This window comes from Hippoglossus stenolepis, chromosome 14 (genome assembly GCF_022539355.2).
Source record: "Hippoglossus stenolepis isolate QCI-W04-F060 chromosome 14, HSTE1.2, whole genome shotgun sequence".
NCBI lineage: Eukaryota > Metazoa > Chordata > Actinopteri > Pleuronectiformes > Pleuronectidae > Hippoglossus > Hippoglossus stenolepis.
This window is the reverse complement of record NC_061496.1, coordinates 20,989,549-21,013,809: the sequence shown is the minus strand read 5'-3', so window position 1 is coordinate 21,013,809 and position 24,261 is coordinate 20,989,549. Positions and strand designations below refer to the sequence as shown.

At 43.8% G+C, this 24,261-nt stretch overlaps 3 protein-coding genes across 6 annotated transcripts; 2 read left to right on the top strand and 1 right to left on the bottom strand.

The window, feature by feature from the left end:
• The first annotated feature begins 99 nt into the window (after nt 1–99).
• si:dkeyp-117h8.4 (uncharacterized protein LOC572032 homolog) lies at nt 100–3,616 on the top strand. Of its 2 annotated transcripts, none has more exons than XM_035177280.2 (9): nt 100–338; nt 462–525; nt 855–910; nt 1,018–1,045; nt 1,131–1,153; nt 1,235–1,313; nt 1,424–2,923; nt 3,011–3,053; nt 3,144–3,616. In XM_035177280.2, exons 1-9 carry the CDS (start codon nt 261–263, stop codon nt 3,175–3,177), a joined length of 1,905 nt encoding a protein of 634 aa, XP_035033171.2. In that variant the 5' UTR covers nt 100–260; the 3' UTR covers nt 3,178–3,616. The 2 variants fall into 2 exon arrangements, with proteins under 2 accessions (XP_035033171.2, XP_035033170.2); XM_035177279.2 differs by having other exon boundaries at nt 1,128–1,153.
• Nucleotides 3,607–17,724, bottom strand: ppat (phosphoribosyl pyrophosphate amidotransferase). The gene is made up of 11 exons (XM_035177281.2): nt 17,174–17,724; nt 12,555–12,621; nt 12,097–12,303; nt 7,065–7,177; nt 6,834–6,979; nt 6,559–6,631; nt 6,317–6,468; nt 5,666–5,793; nt 5,362–5,583; nt 4,373–4,493; nt 3,607–4,238 (listed from the first exon to the last, which is right to left on the bottom strand). Exons 1-11 carry the CDS (start codon nt 17,299–17,301, stop codon nt 4,063–4,065), a joined length of 1,533 nt encoding a protein of 510 aa, XP_035033172.1. The 5' UTR covers nt 17,302–17,724; the 3' UTR covers nt 3,607–4,062.
• Nucleotides 10,254–22,921, top strand: paics (phosphoribosylaminoimidazole carboxylase, phosphoribosylaminoimidazole succinocarboxamide synthetase). 3 transcript variants are annotated; one of them, XM_035177277.2, is made up of 17 exons: nt 10,254–10,817; nt 10,979–11,091; nt 12,760–13,467; nt 13,684–14,169; nt 14,245–14,304; nt 14,392–14,994; nt 15,970–16,047; nt 16,322–16,467; nt 17,972–18,014; nt 18,093–18,290; nt 19,795–19,973; nt 20,060–20,239; nt 20,342–20,455; nt 20,562–20,645; nt 21,592–21,772; nt 21,861–22,019; nt 22,590–22,921. In XM_035177277.2, the coding sequence occupies exons 3-17, from the start codon at nt 13,053–13,055 to the stop codon at nt 22,754–22,756; spliced, it is 3,093 nt and encodes a 1,030-aa protein (XP_035033168.2). In that variant the 5' UTR covers nt 10,254–10,817; nt 10,979–11,091; nt 12,760–13,052; the 3' UTR covers nt 22,757–22,921. The 3 variants fall into 3 exon arrangements, with proteins under 3 accessions (XP_035033168.2, XP_047199265.1, XP_035033169.1); XM_047343309.1 differs by having other exon boundaries at nt 10,254–11,091; XM_035177278.2 differs by lacking the exons at nt 10,254–10,817; nt 10,979–11,091; nt 12,760–13,467; ... (3 more) ...; nt 15,970–16,047; nt 16,322–16,467 and adding an exon at nt 17,743–17,884.
• Nucleotides 22,922–24,261: the final 1,340 nt, after the last annotated feature.

Sequence of the window (24,261 nt, the reverse complement as noted above, 5' to 3'; positions counted from 1 at the left end):
TTATATTTGTATTTAAATTCTGGAGTTTAGTACGTTAATTGAAATACTCGAACAAGCTGTTTAGTGCTAATATCATTATTCCCCAGGAGCATTGAACGCCCCACGTGTCTGCTGTCCAATCACGTGTCAACACTCTGTGGAAAGCATTTGAACCTGAACGCGCCTTCCTCTCTCCACCGGTTAGCCCGTGTGCTACTGTTAGCTCCCGTTAGCTCCCGTCCACCACCAGCAACACAGCGTGTGTTTATGTTACATCCAACATGGACGCGGTCTTTAGAGGAGGACTCCATGAAAACAGCCTTCTATTCAAAAGGTCGCTGGACAGAATCGTGGACAAGGTGCGTTGTGGTTCGTGTTAGCTTTAGCGCGGAGTAGCTAACGCTAGCACAAGTTCGATCTTGAAGCTCAGCTGTAAGCGTTTGGACAGACAGTAAGTTAACCTCTGCTTTTGTCTCCATCAGTATTCAAAGCTTCAGCACCTGGACGGGGGTCTGGAGATCGACTTCGCAAATACTCAACCCCGAAGTAATTCAACTACAACACAATCTAAATGTCAAATATATGCTGCACTGATTCTCCACTGTTGTACTCGCACTACTTCTAATGGAAATGCCCCTTGCAAATGATCCGTATGACGTATACAATTTATGTTGCATCATATTTTCCTCCACGTGTGGCTCTTATTGTGAAAATGCATTCCATTTACAGATATACTTGTATGTGTACCTGAATATTATGTAAAATAATGTTAGTTCCAGTCATTTGTTTTTTTGTCTAATTCTGGAGGCCAGTAGTGGTGATGTAGCCTGGTCTCATTGTGTTTCTTTTCTGTCCCTGCTCTTTGCATGGAGAAGCACTTGCACGCTACATGAAGCTGTCAAGTCAAGAGCTGAGCCATCTGGAATCAAAGGTTTTTGTCACTGTAAACACACACACACACACACATGGCTTTCACACAGACAGAACCTGATTTAGAGTTCAGCTTCAGGAAATCATTTAACCTTTTTCTTCTTCCAGAGCCTGACAGATCTGAGCGATACGAGAGGTACGTATCAATCACCTCCAGCAAGAATAGTAATTCACAGATTCATAATTTCATCATGATTTTGATATTTCTTCCACCCCAGCAGAAGACATTACAGGAAACTCTCAGGTAAATAAACTGTGCTTGTATTTACCAAACCGTTCTGTCTTGGAAATTCTTGAATTCATTCTGATTTTTTTTTTTTAACAGCTGGAGTTCACGTTACAAGATGATGGAGCTGATGATAGTAGTGCATCCTCCAGCAGCCAATATTCCAAGGATGATGATGGTAAGAGTTGGAAAGCAACAGAAAGATTTATTAATGACAGACAAGGAAATGAAGCAAGTTATATTTGTTGTCAGTCAGGTAATGTTTCTTTTCCCATTTCCTTTCTACAGGGATGGCACAAAGTAACATGACTGAGCTGACTGTTGGCTCATTGGATGAGAGTGAGGGAAACTTTTCTGAAATGGAGCTCCAGCCTGAGGACCAAGATGAGGAACTGGAAATGAGTCTGAGGCGTCAGGGCAGCTCTTTCGTGGAGCTCTACCCCAGCATGATCAGTCGAATAGAAACGGCCCGGCAACGGCAAAATCTCTCCAATGCCGCTGACTCTGTACTGAGGAGGTACCACAGGTGGCGACAGCAGTCGAGGGAAGGCAGTCACAACAACACTCTGAGGCACAGCAACCCAGGAAAGATGACCAGCGGGATGCAGCACAGGGAGACCTCTTACAGCCCAGAAAGAAGGCAGTTCATGACGATTCAATCTGCCCCTCGCTCTCCTTTGCAGTTCTCAACCAGTCGGCTGGCTTGGCAAGCAGATCAGCCATCTCCTGGAAGGGAGAGAGGACCGCACCACTCTGTCTGCGCGATGGACCTCTCTAGACACTTTAAGACCTCTAAACCGAAAGAGGTCTCACTGAATCAGACATACTCTATGTCTGAACAGCTTGGAGAAAAGCCTTGCACTTATGCTGGCAGTCCTTCACGGCCTCGCTATCCAACTGCAAACTCATCCTTGGACCTGTCCCTAAGGTCTAAAAGGCATTCTCTCTCTGCACGCTCAGAGCAGGCTCCTGGGTGCTCCACGTACGCATCAGAAGTCTCTTTTGCAGAAAGATCTGATATCTACAGCTCCCCAGTCAGGCAGAGTCCCTTAAAACCTCGGATGATAAACAGCCTCAGTAGATCCCCTTACGCCTTCTCTAGGAGCCCCAGAGATAATTCCGAGGAAAGCTTTTCCCGAGAGCCCATGAGGCGCAGATTGATGTCTCCTTCTCTGTCCTCCCCTCCACAGAAGCCTATAGTGCCACAGAGGATGCCTTACCCTCAAGACTCCCGTCCCTCCCTCCAGCCACAGCTGCATTCACCTCAGTCAGCCACAGCAGGTCGTCCCAGGCTTCGGCGCCATCACTCCTTTGACTCCTCCCTGCCATCCATCGGTGTTTCCTACTCCAAGAAGGAGATTGACGAGGAATTCTTGAGACTCTACCACAAGTTTGTCTGCCTGAACAAATCATCTTTCTTTAACAGCCATCCCTGCCGTATCTGCGCAAGGTGCCCTGAGGCCAGCAGAGCAAACTCTTCCTCAGCGTTGGCAGCTCTGGCCTTGTCACCGCACCGCTCCATACTGAGGAAACGCAACAGGGAGTTGGGCTGGGGCGATCATCCCCTGTCCAAGCGCTCTAGGGAAGAGTGCTACACATCCTCCCCAGGGTCCCAACGCCATGGGAATGAAATGCTGAGGCGTCGTCTCTCCGGATCTGAGGTGTGTCGTGATGACCTCTTCTACAGCTCAAGCAAACCCAGCACGCAGCAGCCCACAGCAGACGCTCATCAGGAAGCCGGGATGAGACAGAGACGGCCTGTATCTGCAGCGGAGTTTTCTGGTCTCTGTAAGTCTCCTCCACAAAACCCTGTATTATGCAGAGCTTCTTATTTCTGCTGTTATTAAAGTAATTTAATTATATTTATTTTAACAGGTGGTTCTCCTGAGAGCAGCATGGCAAATGGCTCCTCCCCCAGGTAATAAACACAAATTCCCATGTTGTATTTTTTACCTGCATTCCTGCATTCCGTTAACCCCCCTCTCCTCTTCCCCCCCAACCTGTGCAGGAAATGGAGGACACGGATCACACCTGCTCTGTAAAATCCTGCCCATACAGGTTCAAGAGTGGAAAACCATTCAGTTTGTCACATAACAAATATCAAAGTATTATGATTGTCTAGTAGTGCAAGGTTTCCAGTACAAATATTGTTTAACTTTAGTTTCAAAGATAAACAGTGGGTTACACTGGATGTGTATTTCTCAGCTGGCGCAGTCTGAGCTAAAGAAGTTGTTAAGCTCTTATTCCACTATTGACACATAACAGTGGTTGTTATGAAGCTATTTTCCATCTCAGTTTTGGTTTCTATATTTTTTTGAATGCTGTTAAAACTGAATTTGAGTGAAAGGTTCACATATGTTGTCATTACATTTTAGAGTTTGTTCTGTGGTGTTTCACTGAAGGTAAAGCAGCATTCTGTTCATTATTAATAAATGTGTAAATGCTGTTTCTGGTATTAAAAACACAAATGGTGCGTTCTCATTGCAGTTCTGTTTATTTAACTTTTTCATTACATACATGTAAGGTTTAAAGTTAAGAAAATCAAAATCTCTAACAGTCATACGCAAAACAAAGAGCAAAGGTAGAGAAATAAACGTAAGGAAAATAAAGACCAATTTACTTTTTGGTCGATCTTTGTGCGCTTCTGACACGGCAAATTCTATCAAATGCACATATTTGCTAAGGCAAGTAATGTTGACGTGTGAAAGTAGTTTCTACATTTTTATGAAAACATTTATGTCAGGCACTTCAGTGGCATCAGTGGACGACAGACAGGTGAAACTGCCACCACTGGAGGTCGCCAAAAGCAAGCGTTTTACCTCTGCAGGAAAATTAAATCATTTCTTATCCAGTCAAAGAACATTTCATTTACATTTGGCGCTTGAAGTTAATCCAACGCTGCTGTAACCATGGCCTTGCTGCAGCTGTTACCACTCCAGCTCCACTGGATACTTCCCAGTCAGACAGGCGGTGCAGTGGCCCACTTTCTTACTGGACTTGTTACTGGAGCTGATCATGTTGTCTTTCTCCTGCATGGATGCAATTCCCTCCTGAACAGCTGATACCAGGCCCTCCACAGTCAGATACTTGACACTGGCTGCACCTGTACAACAGATCAAGGAATGCTTCCACTTTATTGTGCTCTAATATATGGGTTTTGTAAAGGGAACTGTGAAAGACGTTATTTTTAAGTGTAAGAAGAGGACATAATAAAAGTGAGATTGTGTTCACACTTACCAATGTACCCAGCAATGTCCTGAAACTCGGGCCGGTTGGCAATGAGCTCCTCCTTGGTTGGAATGTTGATGCCCATGTAGCAAGGGAACCTGATTGGTGGAGAGGCCACTCTGATATGAACCTGTCAAGGAGTTAATACAGATCAATGTTTAAATAAATGTCACATTCAGGTGGGCACATGTAGCCTTTGCTGCTTCTCGGGCTGGAACCTGTTTTGACCATCGAACTGCCCACGGACACCAGGTCCTAATGTCTCAGACCGGTGGGGAAACAATCTGAGTTATAGCCATAACAAATTCAGACTTGTCATAAACTGACAAGTTATTTAAGCTATACATATAAATTAGACTTTAAACATAGTGCTAAGAAAATAAATAACTATTAATAATTACTACATGATGGTTTAGACAAGTCAGCTTGCATTTGTTACGCAATGTAGCTGCTTTGCTTGAGGGTTAGTGAGTCCAATATTATATATATATATATATATATATATATAGTAAATATTTCTCCTGACATTAGCTGAGGAAGTCAAATTATTCCTTTTTTTTTTACAAAAAAAAGCAAGATTTTAGAAGTAATGGAGAAATAAAAAATGCAATTTTAAGTAACATGAATGTTACTTAAAATTGCCTTGCGATCCTTTGGGGGTGGGGGGGGTCCATTCCTACTGTGTAACATCATAGACCCCTTTGAGACCTGGTATTAGCATCCGTCCTGAGAGATCCAATCACAAGTGGACAGCGTTATGCGTCCTAAATGCGTTAACTGATTCATGACTCGGGTTGCTCTTTCTCTATCTCACGCTCAGACACAAACATTTTCATGGGACACATCTCTAAACTCAGACTGGAAAAAACATCAAAACATCATCTGGTCATAAACACAATGATGAATGTGCAGGGAAATCAGATCCAATCACAAGAAACACATTCAGGTCTGAACAGGGTAATATGTACAAGTTTATGTAATTTGCTTCGTCAACACACCTCTGTCGCTCCAGCTTCCTTGAGCAGTTTTATAATGGGTGAGATGGTGTTGCCTCTGACAATGGAGTCGTCGATTAGCACCACCCGCTTCCCAGCAAAATTATCTGTCAGTGCTCCGAACTTCTTGGCAACTCCAAGCTGTCTCAAACGGGTGTTTGGTTGAATAAACGTTCTCCCGACGTAGCGGTTCTTACACAGAACCTCAATGTATGGCAGCCCAGACTGTGAGAGGAGAACAGCTTGTTAGGACAGAAGTGAATCAGGAGGATGTAGTGAGTGGTAGCATTAGGTGACAGAGACAGACCTGCTGAGCGTAGCCCAGTGCAGCGGGGGTCGCAGACTCTGGCACGGTGCTGACAAGGTCTGCGTCGGTGGGAGCCTCAATGGCTAACCGCTTACCACAGCGCTGCCTCACAGTATAGACCATCTGTCCTGTAAAAATAATATTAACAATATTAATGATAATAATAATAATTATAGCTTTATTTCTTGACAAAGTTACAAAGTGCTTCACACGAGGAACAAAACATAAAATAGAAATTTAAAAAACAATTTCAAGATTTCGTTTTTTTTTTTGTTGTAAATAACGTTTTAAGGAGGGTTTAAAAGCAACTCACTCGAGTTTGAGTGCCTGCACTGCAAAAGCATGATGGCCTAATCAATCAATCAATCACCATCCAAGCTCTGGCAAGTACTAGAAGACTGATCAGCTGATCTAAGATGGTGTGCAGGCTCATATCAAGTTAGTAAATCCCTGATATACACTGGGGCTTATGTGTGTAAAGGTTTAAACGTCATAAAAATCTTTTATCAATGCAGAAACAAACAGGAAGCCAATGCAGTGAGGCTAGAAACGGTTTTATGTGGTCACGTTCAGTACAGAGATAGAAAATACTGATAATGCAGAATATTGTGCTTGTTAACCAGTATTAGAAAGATGTACTTTTATTCATACCTTCAAAAATAGAGTCTGGTCTGGCAAAATAAACATATTCAAATATGCAGAAGGCGGGGAGGTCTCCCTCAGGGCGAGGCACAACACTCAGACTCTTGACTCCATGTTTGGAGATCTGAACTATCTCTCCTGGTAAGACCTCTCTGTAATACCTGAGAACCAGGAGACACATGAAAATGGTCATTACCCACAATTACAATCAGAGGGTGTCGTGTTGGTGGTAATAAAAAAAAAAGACTTACTTGGCACCAATGGATTGAAAACTGCAGGACTCTGATGACACCACCCACCCCTCAGTGTCCTCCTCCCCAGCACCTGACCACAGGGACAGAGCATAAAGTTAATCATCCACCAGCTGACACCGCTGACCTCCAATGAAGCCAAAGGCCAAACTGAAATAAAAAGCATTCTGGCTGGAGAACTGATGACCCCTCGTGAGGCCTCTTGGCACGGTCTTATAAGGACAAACATGCATCTGATGTAATGTCACAAGCAACAAATAACTTGTATAGAAAACCTGGGCTGTGCAGTTTAGAGATGGGAACAACACGTCCAATGCACAGGGGTCGATTTCCGTAAGGGTCACGCACTGCGTAGACAACATCTTTAACCATCATCAACAGTGAGTATGATGTTGGAGTTTCAGTCATGAGGTTTTTAATTCTGCAACAGACACACAAAACAATTATTATAATACTGCGTAGAAAAGGGTTCATGTTATAAAATGTATTATCATCATGGCACCGACCTGGCAACCCAGTCTGGTGCATCTAGCTCCTCCAGAGGTGGAGTGAACGCCAGCAGTTGGGTGATGAGTTCACTGTCTGAGCTGGTGGAGAGGCCGACGCCATGACGCATAACCTGCCCAGGACATTTACAACAATTGATATAGTACATTTAGAGGGTTCTCCATGTAGGTCAGCTTGTTTCCAAGCAATTGTACAAGAAACAACACTAAGATAGTTTTAATTTTGATGTCTCAGGTACTGTATGTGACAAATCCTGCCATTTTATGTCTTACTACCTTTCTGTTAAATGATCATAATATGATAAAATGCAAAACCCTACACACAATTTTCTACTAGAAACATGCATAGTTACCACTGTGTGTAAGACGCAGACAGCTAAACAAAGGTTGGTGTATCTAGTTGTGATTTAATGACAAACATTCATGGAGCTGAAGAAAGAGCCATTACATGCAAAGTGAGTCCCAGTAAAACGATGGGCTCCACTGTGGAACAATTCAGTTTCATGTGTTGAGTTTTAGAGCATCAAGTCTTTCAAGATTTTATACACATTTTTATGTACACAAGTTCAGTATTTATATACATGTATATATTACATAACATGAGGACTATGCAGTATGAGATTATTGAAGTCTTTGTATTGGTAATTTAAAAAAAAGAATCCATTGTGCAAACTGTAACAGTCACAACAGAGTTTAGATAGAAGTTATTCTCTGGATCAGGGGATTTTGAAAAAAGTTTTGTTACTTTGCTACTCCTCACCTCTGCTGTTTGGATATGACTCAACACATGGTACTGTTAAGACTAAAATCTATGTTTTTCTTTGAATATGTGTCTGTGAAGATGGCAATGAAACTGAACTCTAAACAAGTGCAGTATGTTGGACAGGGGTGGGGGCAGGGGCAGTTTGGGCTGAATATGTGGGAAAATGTGCGGCCTTCACATAGTGACTGATAGTAGCCGTTGTTGGCTGGTTTTAATCTTGAAGTTGATTGTTGTGTGTGTGTGTGTGCGTCACATCGCAGTTCAGTCTTGCACCTGTCTGATAATGCCTGTTTGAGAAGACTGTACATCTGTGGCATACAATACACTGTACTTTAACTTGTTCTCATACCTAACTTACTATATTACAGCATAAACTCCATTAGCTTTATTTCAAACATCACACATACATGAATGCACTGTTTTCTTAAAAAACTGTGACATACCCTTAGAAAGAATTCAAGCAGCGGCCACTAGGGTCTGAAGGACAGATAGGAAAGGCGTTGTTTTGTCTAGAAAATGCGCATGTCATACTGAAAGCTCACAAGCTGTCAGCCGATTCAAGGCTTGTTTTAAAAACACCAAACCAAACACTGTCAGAATGTGAAGATTTTCCCAGCTACTGTCAAAGGAGGGACAAAACTGGGAGCGGCTCCTCATCATTGCCTGTGCACTAGCCACGTGACTCCCCCTCCCAATGAAGTTCTACCTATTATTATAAATATTGCACCCGTCGTCCGCTCGGGGCGACTCTTGACTTCCCCGGCGGTATTAGGCGGCTTGGGGCTGTACGTTGAGTGCCCATAGCTATGTAGTAGCTGTTCATTGCTTCTAAATAAATACTTTTTTGAACCAGACCGACTCTACCCTCTCTACCTAAGGAAAAAAGAACACGACAACTTTTGGTGACCCCGACGTGATCCTGTAGGGAACTTTTGACCAGAAAGGCCGGAACCCAAAAGTCGAGGCCGCTCCGATCGATTCTCTACATACTCACAAGGCGCCAACCTAAAAGGTAAGCAGAAACCTGTTAAAACAAATTCTGCATTAGTTATATAGGTATTGATATAGATTGTGAGTGTGCGGAGAGGAGAAAAGGAGGTAAAATAATAACGTTCTGTGTTTTATGGAAGCAATGAGGGGCTATGTAAAATAAACAGAGGTCTGGGACCCTGTGAAAGGTCAGGGACCTTGTGTGGGGTCCGGGACCCTGTCTTGGCTCAGAAGAAACAAGATAAAAAGTGAGGTCTAGGACCTGCGCGGGACGGGTGCCACACCCTGTGACGCACGAACCCTTAAAACTAATTCAGATTGGAGAAAAGACAGACAATTCATGCAATAGATTGCATCCGTGCAACCTAATCTGGGATTAGGGTGTGAACTGGAGGAAGGGGCTACCGGCACTGACGAGTGAGGAGCTTAACTAGCCAGACACACCGTTACTTGAATCGGGCACAAATTAAAAGATGCCGGGACCATAACATGTTACGAGGACTGACAGATGAAAGGACTGACTAGAATAAAAAGACTGACAGAGACCAAAAAACTGACAACATAAAAAATATAAGATTTAAGAGGTCTGAATGTGTGGGTATTTATTAAATACTAAACAATAGCGATTTGGAGATTGATTAAAGAACTTAAGGTAACTAATGTGTGGGTAATGGAACTGATCTGAGTAGTCCTAATATGAACTTCATGTAAAGGAACTATGGTGACACAGCACTAAGTCTGATACAAGTGTGAATGAAAGTGTGTGTGTGGAAAACGAGAGAGAACCAAATTAGGAGGAGATAACAAGAGGAAGGTCACTCGGCTGACAGAGACAGAATAAATAACGAAATAAGAAAAATAGAGTGAGGTCGCCATCTGGTGGCGGATAAAAGAACGTACAACTAGCGGTGTACGCCTGCCATCTGGGGGCTGATAAAGGGTATTACAGCTAGGGATAAAACAAGGACGCCACCTGGGGGAGACCAAGGGACATTAGAGCTCGGGTTACAACTAGTTTGACATCATTGGATTGGCTTGTGTTTTTATTTTTAATTTATTTATTTTTATTTTTTCCACTAAGAGTCAAATGACGACGGGAACTTTTTACAGTTAGAGATACACACCCCTGACATACCAACACGACCAACCCTGACCCACACAGATACACACACATTACAGCAACATGTCACAGCACTAGCATGTCACAACACCTCACTCGTCGTGGGTTGAAGCACTGCCCTTGGCGCTCATGTCAATAAGAAGTTCATCCAATGGTGTCACCCATCTATCCCCACATGAGCTTCTCACAGGACGGCCCATGCCAGGGCCTCCTCGAGACCCTGGTTATGGACCCGGGTTGGATGTACGTCAGGAGAAATTGACTGACTACATGAAAGCCTTAACTAATCTTACTGAAGTTTTGTCTGCACAGGTCCAGGCGGCTGCTGGATGTTCTGACGAGACCCCCACGGAGACTCCTGTTCCAGTAAGACCGGGTGATTGGGTAAGGGTCAAAGTTCACAAGAGAAAGTGGCCCGACCCTAGGTGGACAGGACCTTGGGAGGTAACAGAGTGTACCTCACATGCGATCCGAGTAAAAGGAAAAACAGGAGCAATTTGGCACCACCTCACATTGTGCACCCACTGACCCACCTTCTCGGTCTTTACGAGAAGTAGCCACTGATTTGGCCGACTCCTCCTCAAAATTTTAAAGTAATACGTTGACCGCAAAAGGAGGGTCTATCTGTATGTCTTGTCTTGATTATTTCCAAATATAAGCTTGTATACTCTACTTTAAACTCAGCTACGCACCTCTGAGTTCCATATGAGCAAAGAGAAACACGCGGCAGAGGCCGCCAGTTCAACCGAGGACATGGTGGCTTCAGAGGACAAGGCAGAGGCGGTCCCCGCATGGATGGCTGCTTATGCGGATTGACTGGAGGAGGGGGGCTGGGAGATAGCGGTGAAAACTCTGACTCACTCGACACCTGAGATGCACGGTATCGCACCCACACCACACACACATGAAAGTGACACACTAAATGTCACTGACACACACACATTGATATTAGAAGCAATCACATGCTTAGAAATGAAAAATTACTTTTCTGCATTGTACATTTATCCCCAACAATACCGCCCCTGATGGCTCGGTGACCAGGGCTCTCTCCGCCTTACGCACCATGGCACAGAACATGGCCGCAGACTCTGGAATTAACAACCCCCTAGATAATTGGATGAGATGGAGGTTGGGGAGTTCGTGGATGATCCCCAGTAAGTTGTTCACACCATAAAATGGTGTGAAAGGAGGGATTTGTTAAGACTAAAATCTATGTTTTTCTTTGAATATGTGTCTGTGAAGATGGCAATGAAACTGAACTCTAAACAAGTGCAGTATGTTGGACAGGGGTGGGGGCAGGGGCAGTTTGGGCTGAATATGTGGGAAAATGTGCGGCCTTCACATAGTGACTGATAGTAGCCATTGCTGGCTGGTTTTAATCTTGAAGTTGATTGTTGTGTGTGTGTGTGTGCGTCACATCGCAGTTCAGTCTTGCACCTGTCTGATAATGCCTGTTTGAGAAGACTGTACATCTGTGGCATACAATACACTGTACTTTAACTTGTTCTCATACCTAACTTACTATATTACAGCATAAACTCCATTAGCTTTATTTCAAACATCACACATACATGAATGCACTGTTTTCTTAAAAAACTGTGACATACCCTTAGAAAGAATTCAAGCAGCGGCCACTAGGGTCTGAAGGACAGATAGGAAAGGCGTTGTTTTGTCTAGAAAATGCGCATGTCATACTGAAAGCTCACAAGCTGTCAGCCGATTCAAGGCTTGTTTTAAAAACACCAAACCAAACACTGTCAGAATGTGAAGATGTTCCCAGCTACTGTCAAAGGAGGGACAAAACTGGGAGCGGCTCCTCATCATTGGCAGATTCCAGTGCCTAGAGGCTGGGACCAGCTGTGCACTAGCCACGTGACTCCCCCTCCCAATGAAGTTCTACCTATTATTATAAATATTGCACCTGTCGTCCGCTCGGGGCGACTCTTGACTTCCCTGTCGGTATTAGGCGGCTTGGGGCTGTACGTTGAGTGCCCATAGCTATGTAGTAGCTGTTCATTGCTTCTAAATAAATACTTTTTTGAACCAGACCGACTCTACCCTCTCTACCTAAGGAAAAAAGAACACGACAGTACCCATGAAAGAGCCATTTATTTACATTGCACCAGATTGAGTGTGAACAAGCAGAGGGTCATCCTCACCTTCTTCCGCAAGGCAAGAGCGTTAACCAGCTCGCCGTTGTGCGCGACGGCGATCTTGCCATGCAGCGTGTCCACCACAAAGGGCTGGCAGTTCTGCAGCTCGGAGTTCCCAGTAGTTGAATAGCGCGTGTGACAGATGCCAAGGTTACCATAGCGCAGTTTCAGAAGAGCCTCGGGCGAGAAAGCAGTGCTTACTAATCCCATGCCCTAAAAAACATGACAAGAGTGAGACATGTTTCCGCTTGCACCATCTGCACAGATAAAGTAAGTGATAACATGCAGCAGGTTGTAAAGTGAGACTAAGCTTTGAAACAAACCAGCAGAGCCCTGCTCAACAATCATTATCATGTTCAGTACATCTCTGTGTGTGTGTGTGTGTGTGTGCGTGTGTGTGATTTTAGTTTAATGAGGCTTCTGTATAATTAGAGATGGTGCTTCAGCTCACGATTAACAGTTACCTTATGGACTGCATACGTCGGTGGACTGGCTCCATTACTTGTAACGATCCCGGCACTTTCCTGACCCCTAAGTAAACACAAACAGTCACATTGAAAATCAGTGGGATTTGAGTTTTATAATCAGTGTAATGAAAACCTATTTTCTGCAAGTCTAAAGATGAATAAACCTCTAGTCGTTATCTAAACTTGATGTGAACCTTTACAGAAACCAAACTGGTTTGACTGGCGCTGAACTATTACAGGAAAGAGAAGCAGAGAAGAGGAAACGGCTGCTTCTCGTCTGTGGAGTCGCCTTGCTGCAGTTTCAACCCATTTACCAAGCTGCTTCTCAGATTACAGTTGGTCCCGCCCCCTCAGCACACAGCTTAAGCCAGTGGTGAGGCTGCTTTTCTGCATGGAGGCGTTGCTTTCAGGCTTAACCGCCTGGTTGCCTAGGGAACCGGGCAGCAGAGACGGACAGGCTGGGGAGAAAGAAAGCGTTTCCAGGTCAGCTCAAACATGGAGAGAGGAGCAGAGAGACAAAGAGGAGGGGATACGGAGGTGGCGCAAGAGAAGAGCTCAGTGGAGAAGCAGTGGGGGGACGCAGAGGTGCTGGCTCTCATGTCAGTGTGGGACGAGGTCGGCGCTCAGCACGTAGCCGAGAGCAGGGCCACGTTTGAGCTGATCTCAGAGCGCCTGAGGAGGCTCAGTGTTGTGCGAAGCTGGTGGGAGTGTCAGGCCAAGTGCAAGAGCCTGGGACTTCAGGGCAGAAGGCCTGACGTAGCAGCAGCAGCAGCAGCAGCAGCAGGCACTTCAGCAAACTACAGCCCAGGAGTGGACGGGAGGCCAGTGGAGGGCTGGGAGGAAGAAGTGGAGGATGTGGGTAATCAAAGAGGAATCTACTCTTCCTCAGGCACTTTCCCAACACAGGAAGGTAAATGTAGGTTTAATCATCATCCGACAAGGTTCAACACAGTTTAGTATTTAAACTCAAACTAATGTCAGACGGTTAAAAAAAAACAATTTTGTTAAAAGCATTTCAGGCCTGAAACAGAATCTAACTTTCGCTTTACTTCACTTAAATTAGGTGGAAATATAATTTTTTTTACTTCTTTTTTGAGTCAATCATAACATAATACGATCTGTGCAGGAATCAAAAGTCAAATCCATCGAGCTCTCCCTTACACTCCGACTGTGGCTGAGGAAGGGGGCCGCCACTGGACCGACGACGAGGTGCGAGCCCTGCTGTGCGTGTGGGCTGACCGGCATGTCCGAGAGCGCTTGAAATGCACGCTACGCAACAAGTCCATCTTCCAAGAGATGGCCCGTCAAATGCAGAGAACTTTCGGGGTGGTGCGCAACTGGAAACAATGTCGGACGAAATACAAGAACTTGAAGTACGACTACAAGACTGCGAAAAGTGCCCACGCTGCAGGGGGCGGCGCCGCAGGAGGCCCAGGGAAGTACATGAAGTTCTTCGATGAGGTGGAGGCCATTCTGCTGGACCGTGGGCTGGAAAACGGCGGCGTGGAAATGCAGAGGAGGCTGTATGATGGAGAAGTGGCAGAAGGGAGGCTGCAAACACCAGCACAGACGACAACCTCAGAAAGTGAGGTTGTCATAGAAATTGATGATGGTATGTATTCAGGTTGTAATGCTTACAGTAGTTTGGTATTCAAGGCTTAAAGACACAAACTTGTTTTTTCCCCAGATGACAACAGTGATGATTACGATATGGAGGTAGACATGGAAGCTAAATGGAGCGGAACAGGTAAGTTACAACAAACCTCCAGGGCAGTTGACACCGTATGTTGTTATTTCTCTCCTTAATCTATTTTTAAAACACTCCATCTAACAGATCCATCCAGCTCTGACCAGATCCACGTAGTCACGGTGTCGGACACAGGTCGAAACTGGAGCGACCAGGAGGTGCGAGCGCTGATCCAAGTCTGGTCCGACGAGCGCGTGTGCAGGCAGCTGGAGAGCTCGACCAGAAAGAGAGACATCTTCGTTCAGATCTCCAACAGGTTAATTCAGCAAGGCATCGAGCGGGACTGGAAACAGTGCCACACCAAGTACAAGAACCTCAAGTACCTTTACCGCTCCCTCCAGAGGGGCAAGAGTGACGAAGCTGACCCCAGACGTCTTATGAGGTTCTACGATGAGGTGGACGCAATTATGAATCGCACGACTAACGGCTCGCCACACACCACGAGAACTGCAGACCAACAAGAAGTTTCGGGAGAACTCGTGATGTTGGAGGGTTCTGGGGAGAGAGATCACGTTGATGTTTATTTGATGAGGGCAAACACAGTCCCGACAGTGGTGGGAGCGCTGGAGGAGAGAACTTGTAGTACTGAGTCTGTCTCGTCTATAAGCCTCGATGTTACGCCAAGCAACGAGGAAAGGAGGCCGCATGCAGCTAAGGAGCGTCGCTTGGATCAGCAGCACAGATTAAAGAGTGAGCCCCAGCATGATTATTTATTCATGTCTAATGTCAAGTCTTGTACTGTTACTAAAGTCATCCATGAAATCGTCTGAAGAGTCACACCATCCAAAAACATCAAGCTTGACTTTACATGTTTCAAAGTGCTGATTTAAATGATTTTCAATTTGGACAATCTGACACTTCAAAGTTTAATTTAAAGAAAAATAACTGGGAAATAAAAACATTTCCAAAGTAAAAATAAAAACAGTTAAATTAGAAACGTAACCATTCCAAACTTGCATTTTCACGTGGTATTATTGTCACCACCACTCTCACAAAGACCGGATGGCACCATGACTACAAACTATCACCCTGGCTTCTTTCCAGAGCACGAAACAACCATAACAATGCAAAGTTGAACTAGAAAGCCTGAAGTCTGTGCTATGATAAAGACGGAGAGAGTAAAACGAGCGGTGGTACTTGTCAGGTTCTGTTATTTATGGACATAGTAGAAATAATACCAACTGAATGGCAGTTTTCAATCTTTCAAGTCCTAGAACTCTCATTGCTACTGGACAAACTCCAGGAAGACGCTGCATTGGCCGGCCAGTGGACTTAAAACACTTGTTGTTGCCAACCCTATTAACTGACCCTCTCTGCTAGCCTGTCATTCGGTGTGCACATGAGAGCATGCTGCAACCTGAGGCAGCTGGGTGGGGTCACAAAAATGTTGTGACCATGTGGCCAATAGCTTATAGGGGACCAATCAAAATGCAGATGGAGACATTACATTGTGAAATCACATTTACTTTATATTTTAAAAATTCACTTTTAAATTACTTTTCTTTATGCATTTCCTCTCAGTGAAGTAATCATGTGAAAACAGGTTAAATTAGATTTTGTTCAGAGTTTTATAATAGATAGGAAAAGGCCTGTCTATTCAACTTCATTGAAATAGCATGCTGAAACATTTTATGTATGTTTAGAGAATGGCTCTTTGTTTTGCAGACTCTGTGGAAAAAAGGGTAGAAAGAGAAGATCCCTATTCAGCAAACAGAGGAATGAAGAGGAAAGCTGTGGATCAAGGTTTGAAATGTGCCCTTTTCTCTAATCACTTTGCACGTCACATGATGTCCACAATTGACTGGAGGCTTTTGCAATTTCCCAGTCAGTCCCATGATTGTCGTGGAGCCTCATAATGAAATTACGCACGAGGGCACGCTTGTATCTGCTAACAAAAAGCACAACGCCTGATGAAGTCTGCTGTCAGACCAAGAGAAAAAACTTTGCTTGCCCATAAATCTGAAAAGTCTCAATAGCAAAACTTTTTGCAAATAAAAGCCTTTGTTTTTCTTCTCAGTCCCCAAACTCCAGACTCCAAGGAAAAAACTGGACACTGGCTCTAACACAGAGGCCCAGTGCAAAGAAGAGCAGGATCACATCCCAATAATAAAGATAAACTCTGTCCGCTCAATGGCCTCCCCCCATCCATCCCCAGAGAGACAGGTAATGGCTACTTACCCAATGTGAGAAAACGTACAAGACGTTATGCAACCAAGGTGCAATGGAGACAAATCTTAAAACAAGGCTGTAAGAATCAGATTACAAACAATTCTATTCTTATAAAGATTAATCATGTGAATTATTTCGTCATTTGGAGACACAACATTGGTCGGAGATAATCAGTAAACTGATCAAAACAGGAAAAACTATCTTTAGTTGGAGCCTTATAAGAATCTTTAAAATACATGACACTGCTGAGTGCTGAGCTGAAAGATATTCAGGTATATTTTCACATATATCCGTGGTTGAGCGTGTGACTGATCACCTCGTGTTTATCCTGATCCTTAGTGTGATAGTTTATTAACTGATTCGGCTGGTTTATATACAGATAATGACTAGAGGAACAGAAAATCTATCTGGAAAACAGAAATGTATTAGTGATAGTGATTGTTTTTCAGTCACATTTTTCTCACAGTGTAAATAACAAAGTGGAGTCACGTGTTGAACAGAGTCAGGTATGTTGGGGTTAAATGAGACATTCCTTGAGTCTTTAGGGTCTTCAGGGTCTTGACTGTGTGTTTTCCCTCTGTGCCAATATTTAAACGGACTTCTCCTCTTCTGATGTCTTAGTGAAACTTGGAGCAGTTGTATTCACAAAAGCCAGTCACGTTAGAAACGTACACACACACACACACGCTACGTTACTTACCTGTGCTGTAACGCCACCAGCCCCAGAGAGAGGACCTGAGCCACCTCCAGCTGCGTGGGCCACTCTCCGGCGGCCACGCACCCGAACACCCCGCACTCCTCCCCGATACCGGACGCCTCGAACTCCATCCCGGTGTCTGGCCCTTCTGCCTGGTCCTGGTCCCGGTTCTCTCTCCGTTAACGGACACCGTCTCTCTCCTCTCGCGATGCTCTGTTGTTTGAGAACTTCTTCCTGCGCGTGCGTGCGTCCCCGTGTGCGCTGACAGTATTGGCCGAGCACGTGTCACCGATATACGCCACAACGTGGCTCGTTACTAACTCGATCTCAGAAACCGACGCAGGCCAACGATAAAGAACCGATCCAATAAAAAAAACAGTGAAAGCAACTTTAACAGACAAGAGACGCCGCCATCACAGAATCAAAGTAACTTATCAGACATCCTGACCGGACGAAACACGCGATATCTATCGATGATTGAAGCAACTAACTGATCGATTCGGTCACGAGGGTGAATACTTTCTGCTGATGAACTTATTGATCAGTCAGCTTTGTTGTGAGAGGGAAAAGTTTAGTGAATAAGTCCTTACAAAAAAAGTGCTTCCTCTTGTTCATGTCAGAGGATGGAGCGTCTGCCCTCGCCACGTGGTGGGGGTACGCTGCTCCGATTGGCTGTGTGAATCAGTTGAGGGACGCTATTGGCTGTCAGAGCACGTAAGACCCACTCCTCTTTACATGTGTTCTTTCTCCTCTTCACACACTTCCTGAAGTTGTGCGCCACTTGTGTGTGTTTTCTTTCAGCGCTGCAGGCCGATCCCGAACTCCGCCATGGCCTCCACTTCAGGTACAGCCCCACACTGCGTGCGCGCTGCCCCGCGGTGAGTTGAATGTGCGGCGGTTTAATCTGTGTGTGTGTTTTCAGAGCTGAAGATCGGACAGAAGCTGAATGAGGGTAAAACCAAGCAGATCTTTGAGCTGCTGGAGCCGCCCGGTCGGGTTCTGGTCCAGTCCAAGGACCAGATCACCGCGGGGAACGCGGTGAGGAAGGACCAGATGGAGGGAAAGGCTGCCATCGCCAACAAAACCACGAGCTGCTTGTTCAAGCTGCTTCAGGAATCCGGTAAAACGCATCAGCAAGTTGAAAAAACCCCACCACGCAGCCAAGTGAATGTGTGGGCTGGTACACATTCACCCTGAGGCAACTTTACCACATGTTGAGAAACATTCGTTATTATGTAGAGTAGGACTGGGCAATAAAACCATATCAACAAATATCATAATATAATGTTCATTAGTAGCAATACATCAAAGAAAACAATATATCAAAGGTTCGATATTTATCGATATATTACTTATACATTGTGCACAGAGAGGAGGAAAAACACTGAATTGATCTAACTCAGATCTGTTTGAATAAATGTTTGACATTCTCTGTCCAAAGTTTACAACCCCACAGCCTTCTCTCGTGGGAGCAAATTCAGTCTTGAAACTACAAAAATAATAATAATGTGACCTTTATTGTGATAATTATTGACTGATAAAAATATTTATCTTGAGATCATTTCTGGCCATATTGTTCAGCCCTTATTAAGAGTGGTTAAAACGTGCTGTAGAATTCAGGTCTTCAGAAGTTGTATAAGTTCTATGCTATGCAACTGGACTAGCTTGTTACACTTGTTACAGTTGCCACTGTATTTGTTTCTGTGCTCATCACCAGTTCATCACCCAGAAGTGTTTTATAAGCGAAAGTCAGGGAGGTGACTGTAGAGAGAGAGAGAGAGAAAAAAAAAAACGTTGGCCTATTTATCCTTTCTTGGCAAACAGAACTCCACAGAGTGTCTTTTTTAAATACCTTTTGTTCTTTTTTTGCAATACTTATAATTAATTGTTTTTCTTCTGTCCATTAGATGACAGAAAATAATATAAAAATACACAATCCCTCAAAGCTCCAGTGGACACTCTGATAATCAGCAAATTTCACATTTGAGAAGCTGGAACTAGTCAACCCATCTGTATTTCTGCTTTTAAAATGGCCTCAATCATTGATTATTGAAATAGTTGGTAATTCTCTGTCAATTACCTGTACTAGCTCCACAGAGAGCACATGATTGTATCCTGACCCATTTGCTGTATTAAAAGAAGTCAGTAACAACTTTAAACATGTGTGGAAGCGTTGGGCCTTCATGCTAAGTTTTTGGCTCCAGAAAGACCAGATTCCAAAATAAAAGTCCACCTTGTTTTAATTTAGATGTAATTGGGTAACCATGTCCCATATGTGACTCGTGAGTGTGGGTTGTGTGTGTGTGTGTGTGCGTGTCAGACCAGCTCTGGTAATGGCTTTCTTGTGACTTGAAACTCTGCAGCGTATAATTCACAAGCACGTGAACAACCACATCCTGCGTCACTTAACCTTAGATTACGGGTCGAAGCTAAACTGCTCTAAATTGAAAGTCTTTTAAACTGCTGCTGTCTGTTTTGAAGATTTATGTGTAGAACACATTGATTCAGAAGGAGAGAATTTATAACATTTGCTTGCAGATAGGTCACACGTTGCTCATACACGATCATGAGGTTTGGATTTTGGGGAACGTCAGATAAATGATTATATTTATCCCATTCTGCAGGCATCAAGACGGCCTTCGTGAAGCAGCACTCTGACACAGCGTTCATCGCTGCCCACTGTGAAATGATTCCCATCGAGTGGGTGTGTCGGAGAGTGGCGACCGGATCCTTCCTCAAGAGGAATCCAGGAGTCAAAGAAGGCTACCGCTTCTCTCCGCTGAAGATGGAAATGTTCTTTAAGGTTGGTCTCACATTTGACTCTGGCTGTCTGCCAAGTGTTTGGCCAAATGTCAAATCACATCCAACAGTATCTGCTGTCTTCTGCAGGATGATGCCAACAACGACCCTCAGTGGTCAGAGGAGCAGCTGCTGGAGGCCAAGTTCTGTCTGGCTGGGGTCACCATCGGTCAGTGTGAGGTGGACATCATGAACCGCAGCACGGTGGCCATTTTTGAGATTCTGGAGAGGGCCTGGGCCACTCAGAACTGCACGCTGGTGGATATGAAGGTACGCAGAGCACTGCTGCCCTCTGCTGGTTAATGTAGTGTGACCACATTACTGCTGAGCTGCTGCACATGTGCACAACAATGATCTTTGCTGCCTTTATAGATCGAGTTTGGTGTGAATGTGAAAACTCAAGAGGTTGTGCTGGCTGATGTGATTGACAACGATTCCTGGAGGCTGTGGCCGGCCGGAGATCGAAGCCAGCAAAAAGACAAGCAGGTCAGGGCTTGTGTGTGTTTTGTTTATGTCTTGTTTGATTTTGATACTTTGAAGAATTGATCAAGATAAGACGCCAAATAAAATGCCTTGTTTCTCTCCTTTCTAGGTTTATCGAGACCTTAAAGAAGTGACCCCTGAGGCCATGCAGATGGTGAAGAGGAACTTTGAGTGGGTCTCTGAAAGGGTCAAGGTACACTGAACCTAGTTTACTAACCTAATCATTATTGAGACATGCTTTTGACTTTTGTTTACCTTTTAATCAACTGTCACTGACAAAAAACTGTTATCTGAGCTTTGTTGCTTTAAGTTTTATCACTTTGTTACTTTGATTCTTTAAATAGAGTTTGTGTTTTTAGAAAGTAGTTGGTTGTCCCTTTTTACAAGTGATGGGTTGCTATTCAATAATACTTTCTTTTTTTTTTTTTTATTAAAATTACTTCTGGAAACAAACCTTGAAGCCCAGCAATACATTTGAAACACATACTGAAACATTTTAAGGTGGAAAAGCAGCCATGAAAAATCAAATGGCTCTGGTATGACCACTGGCTTATTTAGTGAAGGTTTTCTTCACTTGTACAACTTGTGTTAATGATTTAGCATTTTGTCCTTACCCAGTCTGTTTCACATGTGGACACTGTTCAGCTAAAGCTACAGTCTTACTTTAAATGTACAATATGTAACTTCGGCCGCGCTCAATCAAAACAATAACAACAATACCTGGTTTAATGATGTTGTGAAGCAGCGCGGGATCATGGGAGTTGTCTTCACCACTATTTCTTGTCCCGTAAGCTTCTTGTGTGGCTTGGTTACCCTGTGTATTTGTGTTTTAGTGGGAGAGCTTTGGCAAGAGAACGCTAAGCAAACGGCAATGAGTAACCATTATCTATTATGAGTCACTGATACGAACAGTGGAAGGACAAACAGTTTGTTGTTTCTTCTTTCTCATACGCCATTAGTGGATGTAAGACAATTGAAAGGCGACCAAAATGAAATGTCCTGTAACCTTTAAATAAAATTGGTGATTTTACTCATTTTTAGACATTTTAATGAAGAATTGTTACATATTATATCTTTAAGTGGATAAATTAACCGGGGCTCGCGTGGAGCTAACTAGTGCTAATGTGTTGTGTCCTTAGCTGCTGCTGGAGTCCCAGGCCAGTGGCAGGGTGGTGGTTCTGATGGGCTCCACCTCGGACTTGGCCCACTGTGAAAAAATCAAGAAGGCCTGTTCCTCCTATGGGATCTCCTGCATCCTCAGAGTCACCTCGGCACACAAAGGACCAGATGAGACTCTCCGCATCAAAGCAGAATATGAAGGTCTTTTTCATCTTTAACATGAGGGGATTCCTTTCACACAGTAAAGTGTTACTTTTCTATCATGTCCTTAATGTCTGTTGTTCCTCAGGTGACGGTGTACCTACTGTGTTTGTGGCTGTGGCCGGCAGAAGTAACGGCCTTGGTCCAGTGATGTCAGGAAACACTGCTTATCCTGTCATCAACTGCCCACCTCTCACTCCTGATTGGGGCGCACAGGATGTCTGGTCATCCCTCCGTATGCCAAGTGGTAATCATTTCTCCTAACTGTAATCTGAGCTGAAACATCAGGCTAAATCCACACTAAAACATTTTCATTTTAGCACCGCATCAGTAGTAATCCCCATCTATTGTACACACCTGAAACCATATATCATGTGACCATTGATGAACACTGGGCATGTGTGTGCCGGTGTAAACAGGAAGCAGATGATCTTCTTTGCAGTTGCATAGTTTCAGCAACTAAAAATGAGAAATGATAATACTGAAAGCAAATGGAGGCATTTCTTTTCTTGAATCGACAATGACAGTACGTGTTTACAACGTTTTGCCTTCATAGTCAAGTTGTGACTGAGAAGAACCATTCAGGCGATCGTTTCCTAATGTCTCTTTTTGTCCATCCGACTACAATACAAGCCCAGAGTTCTCATACTAAAACGGGGCCAGCTTCTTTGCCAAACTTCTGTTTTAGGCGCTACAAAACTTTTAGTGTAAACTTAGTCAATGATGCGTTTCAAAACTAAAATGTAGTTGTGTGGTTGTAATGTTGGTCCCATGTATGTTTATTCATCATTGTAACATCCTGTGTTCTCCCCCACAGGACTCGGCTGCTCCACAATCCTCTCCCCCGAGAGCGCTGCTCAGTTTGCGGCGCAGATCTTCGGCCTGACCAATCACCTGGTGTGGTGCAAACTGAGGGCCTCAATGCTCAACACCTGGGTGTCTCTCAAGCTGGCCGACCAGAAGCTACAGGCCTGCAGCATCTGAAGTGGCTAAAACCTCTTTGAGTCCTCTGTGCTACTTTGAGGCTCCTCTGTCCGTTAATCTGTTTACCATGACCAACCCACTAACAGTAGATTGATTCTACATGTACTTTCTCACGCGTCATTCATTCCATGGAAAGTAGAAATTAATAAAAGCTTCGTAATTAAATGCTGCTGTGGTTGTTGAGTCCAGTTGTTTCTGTGTGCCAGCTTCACCGAAGGTCAGTTAAAGCAACAGTTTGACATTTTAACAAATGCATTTATTTGCTTTCAGTTAAAAGTTCAGTGTGTAGAATTGTAGAAACAGTGTGACTTCTAGTGGTGAAGTTGCATGTTGCCGCTGAATACCCCTCCCCTCACCCTCCCCTTTCAAACATGAAAGAACCTGTGGCAGCCTTCATTTGTCATAAAAACTCAAAAGGTGTTTAGTTTGTCCAGTCTGGGCCACTGTAAAAACATGGCAGCCTCCACAGGGAGGACCTGCTTCCAATGTAAATATAAAGGGTCCATTCTAAGGCAAATAAAACAATATTTACAATTTTAGATGAGACTATTGAAAACATCACTAGGATTATTTTATATAAAATTTCTGCCAATAGACCCCTTTTACACACTCTTACACACTGAACCTTTTACTTCTCTCGTATATTCAGAGAATTTGAAGCTGCGGCCGCTTAGTAAAATCACTGGAAATGGAGAGGTTGCTTACTTGGCTCTGTTGAATGGTTAAAATATAGTGGTGAGATGATAATGAGTGCATTTTCATTTTTGTAAAGTACACATTCATGAAAAAGGGAACTTAACTGCAATAACAAAGTAAACATATTCTGTTACGTCCCACCACTGCTGGTATCAATACACCATATTGATCTATTAAACCATTTAACAGAATCATTAAGATGTCTGGGCCACAGTCACCACAGAGAGATTCAGAGGTCACGTTCTTTGTATTCTTATAAAATCAAATTTTTTAAAGGTTTAGTTTGATGTTATGTGGTTCTACATATTTAAAATAGAGGAGAGAAGCTGCAGCAAAGGAAACCAAACCTCAGTAAATGTGAGTTAGTGATTTTTCTTTTCTTGCAAGCTGTGATTTTAATCTTTTTTTTAGGCCCTATAGACTAGTGGAATACACATTCTTGAATATGCATCATTGAAGAATTGGCCAGTGGCTCAGAAGCACCATCTAAATATAGCACACACAGGTTTAACAACCAATTTTAGAGGATACTTTGTTTGAATTTCCCATGGATACTTTTGATGCACATTTTACCAACAATTTGATCAATACAGAGGATTTCCACTGATGTTAAAGCTCTTGCAGCATCTTCTGAGCTGCAGCTAGTTTGCAAACAAAATCTCTCTGAGTGACAGCAACATTTGAACTAGGATAGTGAGCTGCTTCCCCACTTCATGAACATTTCCTTTAGGTTTCCATTTCAAAATATATTCATGTAACTGTATCATTGGCTCACTTACAGCACATCAAGTCGTCCACAGGAGGGAGCC